The 15,484-nt window shown below is 39.3% G+C and overlaps 2 protein-coding genes and 2 pseudogenes across 5 annotated transcripts in view; 1 reads left to right on the top strand and 3 right to left on the bottom strand.

Annotated features, from left to right (window-relative positions):
* Window positions 1-812: 812 nt before the first annotated feature.
* Window positions 813-10,159, bottom strand: LOC116883831 (zinc finger protein 844-like). Its single transcript, XM_032885092.1, has 3 exons — window positions 9,864-10,159; window positions 2,828-2,954; window positions 813-1,400 (listed from the first exon to the last, which is right to left on the bottom strand). The coding sequence occupies exons 1-3, from the start codon at window positions 9,939-9,941 to the stop codon at window positions 910-912; spliced, it is 696 nt and encodes a 231-aa protein (XP_032740983.1). The 5' UTR covers window positions 9,942-10,159; the 3' UTR covers window positions 813-909.
* An 874-nt stretch (window positions 10,160-11,033) lies between these two features.
* LOC116883264 lies at window positions 11,034-11,550 on the top strand (annotated as a pseudogene).
* Window positions 11,551-11,623: 73 nt separating this feature from the next.
* On the bottom strand, window positions 11,624-13,121 carry LOC116883263 (annotated as a pseudogene).
* Window positions 13,122-13,159: 38 nt separating this feature from the next.
* Window positions 13,160-15,484, bottom strand: part of LOC116883832 (zinc finger protein 431-like) — a 93,802-nt gene continuing 91,477 nt past the window's right edge. For 3 of the 4 annotated variants that reach the window (XR_004385794.1, XR_004385795.1, XM_032885094.1), the window contains exons 2-3: window positions 14,286-14,409; window positions 13,160-14,090 (exon numbers count right to left, since the gene is read on the bottom strand). Coding sequence is in view for 2 of the 4 variants with exons in the window: in XM_032885094.1 (XP_032740985.1) it covers window positions 13,939-14,090; window positions 14,286-14,409 (276 nt within the window). In the remaining 2 variants the exon portion in view is untranslated. Of the gene's footprint in view, window positions 14,091-14,285; window positions 14,413-15,484 lie in introns of all 4 variants that reach the window. The other variant, XM_032885093.1, reaches the window with a different exon arrangement.

Here is a 15,484-nt window from a genome sequence, read left to right as displayed (position 1 = left end):
CCCCAGGAAAAAAAAAAAAAAGAAACACCCTCTCACTGAGTCCAGATAATGCTGCCCAGTTAGAGGAAATGGATCTACAGGCAGTCAACATATTCAGGAACAGTCGCCATTCCCTTTGTTAGTGGACCCACATGAGGACCAAGCTGTACTTCTGGTATATATGTGCTGGTTGCAGGGGTGGACAAGGAGCACAGCTAGGTCCAGCTTATGCTCATTCTTTTGCTAGTGGTTCATTGTCTGAAGGACCCCAAGGTGCCAGGCTAGTAGATTCTACCAATTCAGGATGCACTGAATTGACAGACACCGGTGGAAGCAGCTAGAATGAGCAGGAATACCGCGAGAAGCCAACATCAAATTAAATGGAAAGAAATTAGAAGCGGTGGAGAATGAAAGCATTTAAGAAACAATAACAGAGGGCTGGAGAGATGGCTCAGCGGTTAAGAGCACTGACTGCTCTTCCAGAGGTCCTGAGTTCAATTCCCAGCAACCACATGGTGGCTCACAACCATCTGTAAAGAGATCCGATGCCCTCTTCTGGTGTATCTGAAGACAGCTACAGTGTACTTATATATAATAAATGAATAAATCTAAAAAAAAAAAAAAAAAAAAAAAAAAAAAACAATAACAGAGATTCCTTTAAAGGAATTGAAATTTGAACACTGAAATCAGTTCATGACTCTTTAAAAAAAGAAACATCACTGAAAAGTCCCCACATATCAGTACTGATTTGGAGAAGGAGCAGGGCAGGCCCTAGCAGGGAGAATGGAATTAGGAAGATGGGGTTTTACTTCGCCCATAATTTTATTATTTTTTTATTTTTTTATCTTTATTAACTTGAGTATTTTTAATTCCATTTGTAGGGTTTCTCTCCAGTATGAATTCTATTATGCATCAGGAGGTTACTATGATCTAAAAAGGCTTTATCACATTCATTACATTTGTATGGTTTCTCTCCACTATGAATTCTTTTATGTGTCTGGAGTCTATAGCAGTGTGAAAAGGTCTTATCACATTCATTACATTTGTAGGGTTTCTCTCCAGTATGAATTCTTTCATGCTTATGGAGGATACTGTGTAGTGAAAAGGCTTTATCACATTCATTACATTTGTAGGGTTTCTCTCCAGTATGATTTTTTTTATGTCTTTTAAGATTACTGTGATTTGCAAAAGCTTTCCCACATTGAATACATTCATAAGGTTTCTGTGCAGCTTGAGTTCTTTTATGTATCTGGAGACTTGTGTGAGGTACAAAGGTTTCAACACACTGAACATCTTCATAGGGCCTCTTTTCTGAATGGATCCTTTCAGGCCTTTGAGCATGACTGTGAGCATGTAAAGCAAAGGCTTTACCACAGTGAGTATATTCAGAGGGATTCTCTGCACTCTGACTTCTTTCATACCTGAGAAGATAAATTGGCACATATCAAAGCTTTACCACACTGATGAATACTTTCATCTAGATGATTTAATGTTACTATTTGTCTAAAGATAAAGAGGCATGTGACCTTAAGATTTTACCATTTGGTTCACATTCAAGCTTTCCCTTGACTGTGGATTGTTTTGCATCTTCCAAGATGCCTCAGATGGCAGAGCATTTATTACATAGCTCAGCTTTACATATCCTTTTTCCGTAAAAGGCTTTTCCCAAATTTGAAGAAAATAAAAAGAGTTCAGAGTTTTACACACTATAAATTCCAGTTTTTACTGAACCGGTCATACTATATTTGCGAAGTGATCCATGAGAAATAGAAGCATTTCTACCTTTCCGGTACTCAAGAGAATTTTCTATGGAATGAGGTTGCTTATGTGTTGACAATAAAGTTGGAAAACCAATTATTTGAAAATGTGTATCATGCTGAAATATCCCACTATAACTGCTACCCACTATATATCTTCACATTGCTATGGGAAAAAGAGTGAGAGAAAAAGATTGAATTCGATAGATACAGAGAGAGCCAGATATGTACATTGGTTTTTTCAATATCCCTTTTATATGTATATAATATGGTTTGTATTCACTATGATATATGATATACCTATGAAAGGAAGACTAACACAGTGCACTCACATAGTTTACCATTTTGTTCTTCATAGACATGTGATAGAGGGATTAACACATACAGGGATTACTGCACGACATCCTTCTTACCACCAATAATCTGCCCATCTCGCTAAATATAATGAAGTCACTACTAATATATGAGTAACACTAGCTTTACTATAGACTATTTGCTTATTAGAAGCTTTGAGAAATATATTTGTCAATTATTTAATGTGTGTAGCTTTTATAGCAGAAACATTTTGTCAGTTGAACAGTGTAATTCAAAAAGGGTTGTGTTTCAAATGGTGATATACACTAAGGCATTGTTTCCAAGTCCTCTTACTTAAAGGAATGCCTTGCAAAAACAATTAGATACAGGACACTGAGGACCATGGTTTTTTTTAGAATGTATCAACCATCAATACACTTAGAGTTGTGCTTATTTACATTGTTGCTTTACTTTAAAATTTTCAGCACACATTTAAATTTCTTCAGAGTCATAGTTGTACAAGCTTGCACACAAGAATTACCTTCTTTGTCTTCTAGATATTTGACAATGTTCCTCAATATTTTGGTCTTCCCAATTACAACCTAAAATAGAGTAACAGAAAAAGTATGGATAGAAAATATGAAAAATGTAAGTTACTATTGTCAGTGAACCATAGAATCATGCATGCTTTACTCACCAAATTCTTCATCCATCTCAATTGAAATCTCAGAACTGCATCAAAAGAAAGAAATTGTTTTCTCCAATTTTAAAACAGGAAAAGGAATTCATACCCTTACCTATAGCACTGAGGTTCCTATAGGTCTCCAGCATGACATCTTTGTAGAGCTTCTTCTGGAAAGGATCCAGCAAAGCCCACTCCTCCTGAGTGAAGTTCACATTGACATCCTCATAAGTCACTGTCTTCTAGAGTATCCCATACATGAGTACAAAAGAAAGCATGATAGAGACAACATTAATGGGGCATGTATTCCTCAAAGACACTGTGTTCATATAATTATGGGGACTGTCACCCTTACTTCTTGACTCCAAAGTTCTACTATAACTACGAAGTCATTTTAGAAGGAAATTTAAATTAAGGTTCACCAGAGATCATTCTGTTGAACAGAATGGAACTCTAGAGAAATGTCAACTGGCACGTAAAGAGGAATTCTCCAGATCAAAGCAAAGACCAATATCTTACAACACATCAGAAAAGATATTGCATTTAACATTCACAATTATTAATTGTAAAAATCAGCTGTGTCTATTGTCTTATGCCTTTAACACTGCAGTTAGGAGAGAGAAGCAGAATTATCACATTGAGTCGGATGCCAGTGTGGGGTATACAATGAGTTCTAGAACAGCCAAAGGTACATAGTAAGACTTTGTATCCACTACCAGAATTAACTAATGAAACCAGAAAAAGAAAGAACTCAGGCCATAGACTTAAATTCCAACAGAATTAGAGAAGATAATCCAGTACAGATGATTCATAGAAATCTTCCTGGAACCTGTCAAAGGATAAGGTACAAATCAAAACTTTAACAAGATATCAAACCAAAAGGATTATATGTTTAAACAGTAACAATAGGACAGGAGAAAATCTTAGCAATGTGAAAGTTGATTGGATGTAAACAACACAGTGTAGGAGTGATAGCTCAGCAGTGAAGTATAGGCCGGGTTTTTATGCTTTGCCTGGGAATCTGCATGTAAATTATGAAGGCCCTTGTTTCTAATTGGATTTTTATTGATCAGTAATATTGATAGCAGGCAATGGAAACAGTGAAATAGGTGAGAATTCCAGGTTCCCAAAGGTGAGGAAAGAGAAGGAGAAGACATGAAAGAGAAATGTGCCATGCTTTGGAGAGAGAACTGCCCACCATGTGAGATGTCCAGATGAAGGATCATTGGCCACTTCCCCAGGCTGAAGATTAGAATTGCAATTAAGCTGAGAGTAGTTTTATGGTGGTGAGCAACGAAAAGGTAACTGGGCAACTAAGCTAAGGGCAGATATAGAGCATCAAGCAAAAAAATGGGAAAGACAACTAAGCTGTGGGAGGCTTGGAAAAACAAAGAGAAGAAAAGACATAAGTCAGGGTAAACATCCAAATGTGAATATGTATGTGTGCAATAACGATGTGTGTGTGTGTGTGTGTGTGTGTGTGTGTGTGTGTGTGTGTGTGTATGTATGTGTGTGTGTGAAAAAGTGACTTTGTCCACAGGTTATATATGGGAACCAGAGCAAGGACTGGAAGTGTGCCTGTCAGGAGCTTAAGGCAGGGTAGTTAATAGGATACATACTACAGGAAGAGCTCTGCTGGTCCTACAAATAAGTGATCTCGATTGCCTGAATTTACAGGAAGATCACACGTTTCCTTTATTCCTCTTTCAGGAGGTTTCAAACAATTGTCTGAATACTGTGAGGACTGGACACACATGAGGTGTATATTCATGCATATAGGCATATTATTTGTAGTCTTTCTAACATAAAGTCACAACACACAGGATAGGAAGAAAGAAGGTCAGTGTCTGCAATGACTGAGAAGACTCAGCAGTATGAACATCATAAGTATGTGGCATCCCAGGAAATAGAATGAGAATGTCTAAGAAATTTAAAAAAATCAAGATGTGGGGTAAGCTCAACACAAAAGCATATGCTTGATGTATAAAGACACATACATTCCAGGCCCATTTATGTCAATAAAAGAGAAAGGCCAGGAGTGTTGGCCCACATCTGATCTCAGCACTAGAAGCCAGAATCAATTTGATCCCTACATACAAGGCCTGACCGGCCTATGGGTCTACTTTGAGGACAGCCAGTACCACAGAGAGAAACATTGTCTTAAACAAAAAATAAATTTGAAATTTGAAAATTATGAAAATATTAGTTAAGCAAAGGAGCTTAACATTGAGTTGTTAGGTCAGAAGAGACTTTGCATTCCACATATGATATCATCCTTATGTATCTTCTAGGTTCACACCACAGATTATACTGTAAACAATTTAAGGATGGAGTTAAGACTATTTGGCTTAGCTACTTGGTGGTTGGGAGATTTACACAGCAAATATATTTCATCAACTATTTCTTAACTACACCAATACTTCGAAAAAAACTTCAGTGACAGTGTCCTAAGTGGAAGGTCCCAGAAGATGCAAAAGATTAAGAAAGTGCAACATAGAAAGTATAGAAGGTTGGGTAGGGGTAGCCAGGAGCTAAGACTTATGCTAAGGAAGCTTCTGAAGAACAGCAGCATTTGTACTACCTACAGGGAAAAATGGAAAGAAATGGAAGACTTTCCACGAAGTCAGCAGAAACTACCATACAATGTGACAAACTACAGAGGGATCTAATCAAACAATGCTACTCACTGAGTACAGGGAAATCTCATCAACACTAGACACCATGCCTCGTGTGGTGTGGAACTGATATCATCAGTCCCATGTGGTAGGAACTGTTGGATTCTCAGGAAGCAAGACATCCTCTCTCCAAAGGACCTGGCCAGACCATTGCCAGCTCTCCCAAGCATATGCCTGGTTTCAGAGAAGGAGCTTTGTTTTTGTTTCTGATAAATAGCTCAAGGCCTTAGAGAAAGGTCCCAAGTCCTAGGCCCCAGGCATTTACAGGCTCTGCTAAGCATGCAGTTGTGTTTGAGAAGGAGCCATGTAATTCTCTATACATGAAGGGCTCATGGAGAGACTTGCTGGAGAAGGACAGGCCTTACCACAACAGTGTTTTTCATTACGAATGGTTTCACCAGAAGTCTTGGCAGAACTGTGCTGTTCTGCAGAAGAAAAATGGCCCTTTATGGCACACTAGGCACACTAGTATTGGTTGTGACCTTGCAATGCCCCATTGAGCAGATTTTTCAAACAGGGACCTATATCTGGAGATGAGCCTAGTGGCTGTTTGTTAATAACTACTGTCTCTTTTGTTCTGAACTGGAGTCTTATTTCCCCACAATTTTGGTGAACAACTATGTGTATCCTACCACCCTAATCTCTAACAAGCTGGGGCACCATGCTACTTACCTGTGGCTCTTTTAGAGGCAATCAAATTTCCTCAGCTAAATTCTACTTGTGCATTGTGAACAATGCAACCCAAATAAGCCCATGCAAAGGAAACATAACTCAATATGAATACAAGCTACATGTCTCGATTGGACAGATCTACCATTACACTACTCTAGTCCCCAGCTGAGATCCCTTAAAATGGAGGTTTCTCTAGGCTAGGCGCTTCAGCTCCATTTTCCTTCCTGAATTCTCACCTTCCCTCACTTCTCTCCTTCTCCCTAAAGCTTTTCAGCTCTACCTTTCCAATCACCTGCTCTAGCCTTTATTTTACAAGTTAAAATGTGGAGAAGATTCCAATAAAGTCACTTGAGTATGTGAAATAATCCTCATTCTAGGCAGCCCTTCTTGGTGAAGTGGAATTAGCATCAAAATACAAACAGCATTAGAGCAATCCACAGTGCCTCTTACTATTTCCTAAGCAGTGCAAAATCCTTTACATCAAAGATTCTACTCTTCCCACCGCAGATTAAATTTCGTGTGCTCACCAACCTGTGAGATGTGGTTTTCAACACCCCCTCCATCCACACACAGAAAATTAACTCCACATAGATCTTAAATGTCAAGGAATAATGTCTACAGGATGCTGAAAAACTAGATCTCCGAATTTGGAATCTTGCCAAAGACGGGTCTATGCGAAATCCCTTGTACCAAATGCTTTGTGCAGACGCAGCTCCCATATTGAAGTTATTCATTTGAAACGCATGAAAACACCTAGTGGCTAGGACCACAAGGAACCTCCAAAATGGCTGCTAATTTCCATCCAGCCCACGGAGGGCCACCTCCCCATCCTCAGTCCTCCGATAATTCAGGTTAGGGGCAGTGGTCACATGCTCACCATGATGAGACTTAGTAGCTCAGGGCTGGCACTCCGGAAAGCACTCACTGGAGATGTCAAAACACATTACACCAACCTTAAATGCCTGCTCAGCAATAGAGCTGAACCAGCAGCAGGGAACAAAGCACCAAGATGAACCCTCTTCTTCTGCTTGGAGGGTCTTCCTGGAGGCCCTGATTGGCCAGCGAATCCTGAGTGACATAAGCACCTCTCTTAGGGTTAGATTGTGCTGAAGGGACACATCAGCTTAAGGTTTCCTGGGCCAGCATTCTAGTCCAGGAGTTGACTCTTTTAAGATCAGGAAGATTTGTGTTTCAGTATCAAATATGCCTGTCCTCCGTTATCCCACCTTTCTATCTTCCAGCAGGAATTTCTTCCCCCTCCTCCTCCCACTCCTTCTTCTTGTCCTCATCCTCCTCTTCCATATACACTGCTCCTGCTTTTCCTTCTCACGCTCTTCCTCCTCCACTTCCTGTTCAGTTTCTTCTGCTCTGCCTCTTCCTCCTCCTTCCTCATCTTGTTCTCCTTCTTCTTGTTGTCTTGTTCCTCTTCTTGTTCTTCTTTTCACTCTTCCTCTTCCTTTTTTTTTCTACCACCCCTTTGTCCTCTCCCTCCTCCTCCACTCAAACTATACCTCCTTGAATCAAGATGGATAGCTTCTAAAGCCCATGATTCACTATATGACCCCTTGAAAGATGGGGTCTTCCCAATTAAAAGAGCTTCTTGGACACAAAATATGATATTTGTTTCTGTAACTTCACACTTACATCAGGAAAACTGTAGCTACTATTCATCTGCTATATAATGTAAGGGTCTGAATATCACTGAAGGCAGACCCCAGACTTAGATAGTATGCAAAAACAAAGAGGGCTTATTGTGCGGAGACGGTCTTCATACAGAGGTCAACCATTCTTTGAAATACCACCCCCAGGAAAAGCACAAAATCATTTTATAGGGAACCAGGTAAAATCTCTAGCATAATAAAATATTTCTTTGGTGGATGCTATGAGGTCACACGTTGTCAGTGTTTTGCATCCCTGTGTTATGAACTTTTAACCATGTAATGAAATAGGGCTGCCCAGTGCAAATGGCCCACTCGGAGAAAAGGTATTTCCCATATTTGTACTTATACCTGGACTGGTCTCTGGGGGGGGTGTTTATGAATTTTTTCTAGATTTTATTGCCTGTTCCCAAAGCTGGTGTCTCATGACTTTCTCTCAGTTAATTGTGGTCTATTCCTGAAGCTGGTGCTTTATGGCTGTTTTTTTCTAACAGGCCTGGTGTTCCAAAATGGATACAAGGGTTGCTTCAGTGGAGATAAAAGGGGTTTATCCTTCACTTTCAAAATAATTCTCCAGAAAGGGGGTTTATCTTGTTCTTTCAATATGAGAATCCAGACAACACTGGGAGAAAAGCAGGAAGTGGATGCCAACCACAGTGGAACACTATTGGTAGCCAGCACATCTTCCTCAGTGGAAGGTGAAAACACATATCTGCATTAGAGGAGGTTTTCCAGATGAACAGAACCCAAAGCATGGCTCTCTCTATGTATGGATAAAGTGTATATAGAGAAATGTCTCATGGAATATTGTCCATGAGTAAAACAATGACTGTGTAACAATGGCAAGTTGAAGAATATAGTCATGTCTGTATGTCTCAGCTGGTCTTCAGCATATTCCAGAATTCCTAACAGGAAACCTCTAATGCTAGAAAAATAGTGATCTCTCTTGCCAGAGTATGGCAGGAAGAAAAAGAAAAAGAGTTCCCATCTTCATCATCCTTACATATGTAAGCTTCTACCAGAAGATATGGCCTAGATAAAGATTTTTCTTGTCAACTCAAAAGCTCCAGAAAAAAAGAGGGGTTTTGCCATGTTATATATTCCAAATAAGAAAAAGACCTCACACTAACCACCTGTTTCAGTTTAGGTAGTTGACTGCAGCACTTTGACGTGAAGGGCATTTTACCTCATCCTGAGTGCTGTGTGTCTGAAGGCTGTGACATTCTAAAGAAGACTCCATTTCTTTTTTTCCTTTTCTGTCAAAGGATATTTTCTTTATTTACACTTCAAACGTTATCCCCTTTCCCAGTTTCCACTCCAGAAACCCACTATCACATAGCCCCTCCCCTGCTTCTCTGAGGGTGCTTCCACAAACCCACCCACTCTTGCTTGCCTTCCTGGCATTCCACTACACTGAAGCATTGCAGCTTGACAGGACCAAGGGTCTCTCCTCCCACTGATTTCCAATAGGGCCATCCTCTGCTACATATGTAGCTGGAGTCATGGGTGGCTCCACGTGTGCTCTTTTGTTGGGCGTTTAGTCCCTGGAAGCTCTGGGGAATCTGTTTGGCTGATATTATTGTTCTTCCTATGGGGTTGCAAACCTCTTTAGGTCCTCCAATCCTGTTTCTAACTCCTCCATTGGGGACCCCGTACTCAGCCCAATGGTTTGCTTTAAAAATCCACCTCTGTATTTGCAAGGCTCTAGCTGAGCCTTTCACGAGACAGCTTTATCAGGCTCCAGTCAGCAAGCATTACTTGGCATCTGCAATTGTGTCTGTGTTTGGTGACTGTATGTGGGGTGAACACCCTGTGGAGTATTCTCTTGATGTCTTCCCTTCAGTCTCTACTCCATACTTTGTCTCCTTATTTCCTTCTGTGGGTATTTTGTTTCCCTTCTACGGACTGAAGCATCCACACTTTGGTCTTCCTTCTTCATGAGCTTCATAGGATGTGTTAATTTTATTGTGGGTATTCTGAGCTTTTGGGCTAATATCCATTTATCAGTTCGTGCATATCATGTGTGTTTGTTTGTGACCAAGTTATCTCGGTTAGTATGATATTTTATAGTTCCAACGATTTGCTTAAGAATTTAATGCAGTCATTGTATTTAATGGCCATGTAGTACTCCATTGTGTAAACTTACCACATTTTCTGTATCCATTCCTGTGTTCGAGGCCATCTGAGTTCTTTTGAATAAGGCTTCGATTACATAGAGCAGCATGTGTCCTTGGGAAATGACACCCTTGACAGTAGTCACAAAAATATAAAATACATTGTTGTGACATTAACCAAGCAAGTGAAATGTCTGCATGAGAAGAACAGATTCAATGAAATCTCAACCAAATTTCCAACTCATTTATTCAACGACTTAGAGCAATTTGCTAATTCATTTGGAATAACAAAAACACCAGAATGGCATACAATATACTCAACAATAAAAGAACTGGGGAAATCATCATCCCCAAGCAGTACTACAGAGCAATGAGGATAAAAACTGTATGGTATTGGTACAGACACAGGCAGATCAGTGGAACAGCATTGAAGACTCAGAAATGAACCCACACTCATGTGGTCAACTGATGTTTGACAAAGGAACTAAAACCATCAGGTGGAAAAAAGATAACATTTCAACCAATGGTGCTGGTTCAACTGAAGGTTAACATGTAGAAGAATGCAAATTGACCCATTCTTATCACCCTGGACAAAGCTTAAATTCAAGTGGATCAAGGAACTCCACATAAAACCAGATACTCAAACTAATAGAAGAAAACTTGGGGATGAGCCTCAAATACATGGGAAAAGGGGAAAATTTACTGAACAAAATACCAATGGCTTCTCTCCAGGTGTATGTGTTGCTGCAAAATTATAAAAAATGGAATGCTGTCTTTTACCCCCACTTGGTCGGCACCACAGTGTCCCAAGATATCTGGTAGATATCTTAATCTCAATCAGCAAAGCCTCTCACCCGCTTTGCTCTAGCCCCTATAACACTGCCTATGGCCTCTCTCTGAGCCTGGCAACAATCTGTCTACCAATGCAGTCCCCAAGGCAGGCTGTCACCATGCCAGAAATATACATCTCAATTCCATCGTGGCTTAGTGTCCCAGCTGACACATACTCTATTAAACTTAATTCCCCACAAGAAATAACGCACAATAACCTCTGATCCAATTGATAAGATCCTCTTCTCTCAAACTTCTCTGCCACTCATCCTTCCCTCTCATCCAATGACAGGCCTCATCCTATCTTGTACCTGCCTTCACCTGCTTAATGACATCACCCACTCCCCCATGCCTTTTAAGATGACTGTGCTCTGTGCTGTCTTTCCCTGGCAGGTGAGCATCTATGACCGTGAAGGCTGAGCTGTTCAGTTTCAGCGGGTACAAGATCTCCCTGGGACATGGGCAGCACTATGCCAAGACAGATTGGAAGGTTTTCCAGTTTTCTTACTGGCAAAAGTGAGTCTGCATTCCTTTCCAAAAGGAATCCTAGGCAGATGAACTAGACTGTCCTCTACAGATACACACACACACACACACATGAAACACAGGCTGAAGAAATTCAAAAGAAAAGAACCCGCAGTACAGTCACATTCCAGGGAGTCATCCCTGTGTGTCTCGTGATGATATAATGCTAAGAAGAATCAGAAAACAGGAGTCAGGAAAGCTCATTGAGAGCAGGCTAGAAGGGCTGACAAGAAAGCAAAAAAGGCTAAGCGGGTATCAAAGACAGCAATGGTGGCTGCCAAGGCCCCCACAAACGCAGCCAATAAACAAAAGATTGTGAATCCTGTGAAGGTCTCTGCTCTGAGAGTTGGTAGGAAAAGCTAATTTGGTAAATCAGAGTTTAAAATAAAATCTGTCTTTAACTCTAAACAGAACAAAACAAACAAACAAAAAAAGATGAATGTGGATTGGAAAGCTTTTATCACAATGATTAATTTGTAGGGTTTCTCTCCAGTATGTATTTTTCTATGTATTTGGAGACTATTATGTTGGGAAAAGGCTTTGTCACATTGGTTACATTTGGAGGTTATCTCTCCTGTGTGTGTTCTTTAATGTATTTGGAGATTACTGTGTTGTGAAAGGCTTTATCACATTGCTTACGTTTATAGGGTTTCTCTCTGGTATGAACTCTATGTGTCTAGAGACTACTTTCTTGTGAAAAGGCTTTAACACATTTGTTACATTTGATGGGTTTTGCTCCTGTATGAATTCTTCTACGCATCTGGAGTCTACTGGGTTGTGAAAAGGATTTATCACATTCATTACATTTGTAGGATTTCTCTCCAGTATGAATTCTTTTATGCCTCAGTAGGCTACTGTGGTCTGAAAAGGCTTTATCACATTCATTACATTTTTAGGGTTTCTCTCCAGTGTGAACTCTTTTATGCCGCTGGAGGCTACTGTGTCATGAAAAGGCTTTATCACATTCATTACATTGTAGGGTTTCTCTCCAGTATGAACTCTATTATGCATCTGGAGTCTACTGGTCGTGAAAAGGCTTTATCACATTCATTACATTTGTAGGGTTTCTCTCCAGTATGAACTCTATTATGCATCTGGAGTCTACTTGGTCGTGAAAAGGCTTTATCACATTCATTACATTTGTAGGGTTTCTTTTCAGTATGAATTCTTTCATGCTTTTTAAGTTTAGTGTGATTTGCTGGGCTGTGAAAAGGCTTTATCACATTCATGACATTTGTAGCGTTTTCCTCCAGTGTGAACTCTTTTATGTTTCTGGAGGCTACTGCATCGTGAAAAGGCTTTATCACATTCATTACATTTGTAGGGTTTCTTTTCAGTATGAAGTCTTTCATGCTTTTTAAGTTTACTGTGATTTGAAAAAACTTTACCACATTGACTACATTCATAAGGTTTCTGTCTAGCTTGTGTTCTTTTATGTATTTGGAGAACTGTGTAAGGAGCAAAGGCTTCAACACACTGAATAACTTCAGAGGGCTTCTTTTCTGAATGAATCCTTTCATTCCTTTGAGGATGACTGTGAGCATGTAAAGCAAAGGCTTTACCACAGTGAGTATATTCAGAGGGAATCTGTGCACTCTGACTTCATGCCTGAGAAGATAATATGCACATGTGAAAGGTTTACCACATTGATGAATACTTTCATCTGGATGATTTAATGTTACTGTTTGTCTACATATAAAGAGGCATCTGGCTTTAAATTTTTTTCACTTCGTTCACATTCAAGCTTTCCCTTGACTATGGCTGTTTTGTATCTTCCAAGATCCCTGAGATGGCAGACCATTTAATACATAACTCAGCTTTACATATCCTTTTTCTACAAAAGGTTTTCCAAATTTGAAGAAAAGCAAAAGAGCTCAGAGCTTTAACACACTAAGTATATTCCAATATTTACTGTAGTGTTGTTCATACTACATTTGGGAAGTAATCCAGGAGGAACAGAAGCATTTCTTCATTCCTAGTACTCAGGAGAATTTATTACAAATTGAGGTTCCATATGTATTGCCAATGAAGTTGGAAAAATAATTGATTGTAAACATTTATCATATTGAAACAGTCTAGTATAATAGCCACCCACTATATATCTTCTCATTGCTATGGGAGAGAGAGTGTCAGAAAAAGATTGAGATACATAGATAGAAAGATAGGTAGAAAGATAAATAGATTGAAGAATGGATGCATGGATAGATATGATAGATATAGATAAATAGATACATAATTTGATAGGTAGATAGATAGATAGAGAGAGAGGCACATTGTTTCCTTCAATATCCCTTTTATATACATGGTTTGTGTTCATTATGATATATGGCATATCTATGAAAGGATGACGAACACACTCCATTCACATAATTTAACATTTTGTTCTTCATAGACATGTGATATAGGGATTGAGGTTACTGCACAACATCCTTCTTACAACAAATAATCTGCCCATTTCACTAAATCTAATAATGTCACTATTAATATCTGAATAAGCTTATTAGAAGCTTTTCGACATGTATTTGTCAACTATTCAACATGTGGAGCTTTTACAAAATTAGCAGAAATGTATTGCCAGTTGTACAGTGTAGTTGTAATAGGGCTGTCTTTCAAATGGTGATATACACTAAGGCATTGTTTCCAAGTCCACTTTCTTAAAAAATTGCATTGCAAAAACAAATCAGATAAAAGCACATGGAATACCATGGTTTTGTTAGAATGTATCGATCACCAATATACTTAAAGCAGTTCTTATTTACACTGTTGCTTTACTTTCAAACTTTCAACACACATTAAAATTTCTTCAGAGGCATATTTGTATGAGTTTGCATTTAAGAAGTACCTTCTCTGTCTTCTAGATCTTTGACAATGTTCCTCAATATTTTGGTCTTCCCAATTAAAGCCTGAAATAGAGTAAGAGAAAAACAATGAATGGAAATTATGAAAAATGTAAGTGAAAATGTTCAGTAAATCTTAAAGTCATGCATGCTTTACTCACCAAATTCTCTACCCATCTCAATTGAAAGTACAGAAGTGCTTCAAAAGAAAGAAAGTGTTTTCTCTAATTTTAAAACAGGAAAGGGAATTTATACTCTTACCTATAGCATTGAGGTTCCTGTAGGTCTCCAGCATGACATCTTTGTAGAGCTTCTTCTGGAAGGGATCCAGCAAAGCCCACTCTTCCTGAGTGAAGTTCACATGCACATCCTCAAAAGTCACTGTCTTCTCGAGTATCCCATACATGGGTACAAAAGAAAGCATGATAGAGACAACACTGGGCATGTATTCTTCATAGACAATGTGTTCATATAATTATGGGGCCTATCAGACTTATTTCTTGACTCCAAAGTTCTACTCTAACTACCAATACATACTTTAAGGAAATGTATTAATGAGGTTCACCCCTGTCATGTCACAGCCTGTTCAATAGGATGTAGCCTTTCTAGTGAAATGACACCTACATATGTAAAGAGGAACAAGCTCTACAAGATCAATAGTGCTTACCACACATCGAAGAAATTGTATTAACACTAACCATTACTAACTGTAAAAATCAGTTAAAAGCTGGGGGGTCTATTGTCCTGTGCCTTTAACACTGCAGTCAGGAGACAGAAGCAGAATTATCACATTGAGTCGGATGCCAGTGTGGGGTATACAATGAGTTCTAGAACAGCCAAAGGTACATAGTAAGACCCTGTATCCTCTACCAGAATTGACTAACCAAACCAGAAATATAGAAAAACCTCAGGTTTTTCCTTAAATTCCTGAGAGAATTATACATAAAATCCAGTACTGTAGTCATCTTCCAGAAACCTGAGGTCCACAGGTACAAATTATAACATTAACAAGATATTGCCAACAGGGAATATATGTTTAAACATTTACAATTAGGCAGGGGGGTGGTGATTTAGCTCAGTGGTAGAGCGCTTGCCTAGCAAGTGCAAGGCCCTGAGTTCAGTCCTCAGCTCCGGGGGGGAAAAAAAAGAACTTTACAATTAGGTAGAAGAAAATCTTAGCTATATAAAAGTTGATTAGATGTAAACAACACAGTGCAGGAGAGATGGCTCAGCAGTGAAGTACAGCGCATGGTTCTCATGCTTTGACTGGGAATCTGCATGTAAATTCTGCAGTTCCTTGTCTCTAATTGGATTTTGATCGATCAAGATCCCTGGACAGCAACCAATGGAAAGGGTAGAAAAGGTGAGAATTCCAGGTTCCCAAAGGTGAGGAAAGAGAAGCAGGAGACAGAGAAGAGAGATTTGTCTTGCTTTGAAGAGAGAGCCGACAACCATGTAAG

This window comes from Rattus rattus, chromosome 14 (genome assembly GCF_011064425.1).
Source record: "Rattus rattus isolate New Zealand chromosome 14, Rrattus_CSIRO_v1, whole genome shotgun sequence".
Lineage (NCBI taxonomy): Eukaryota > Metazoa > Chordata > Mammalia > Rodentia > Muridae > Rattus > Rattus rattus.
Note: the sequence above shows the minus strand (reverse complement) of the source record. Positions and strands in the feature narration are given on the sequence as shown.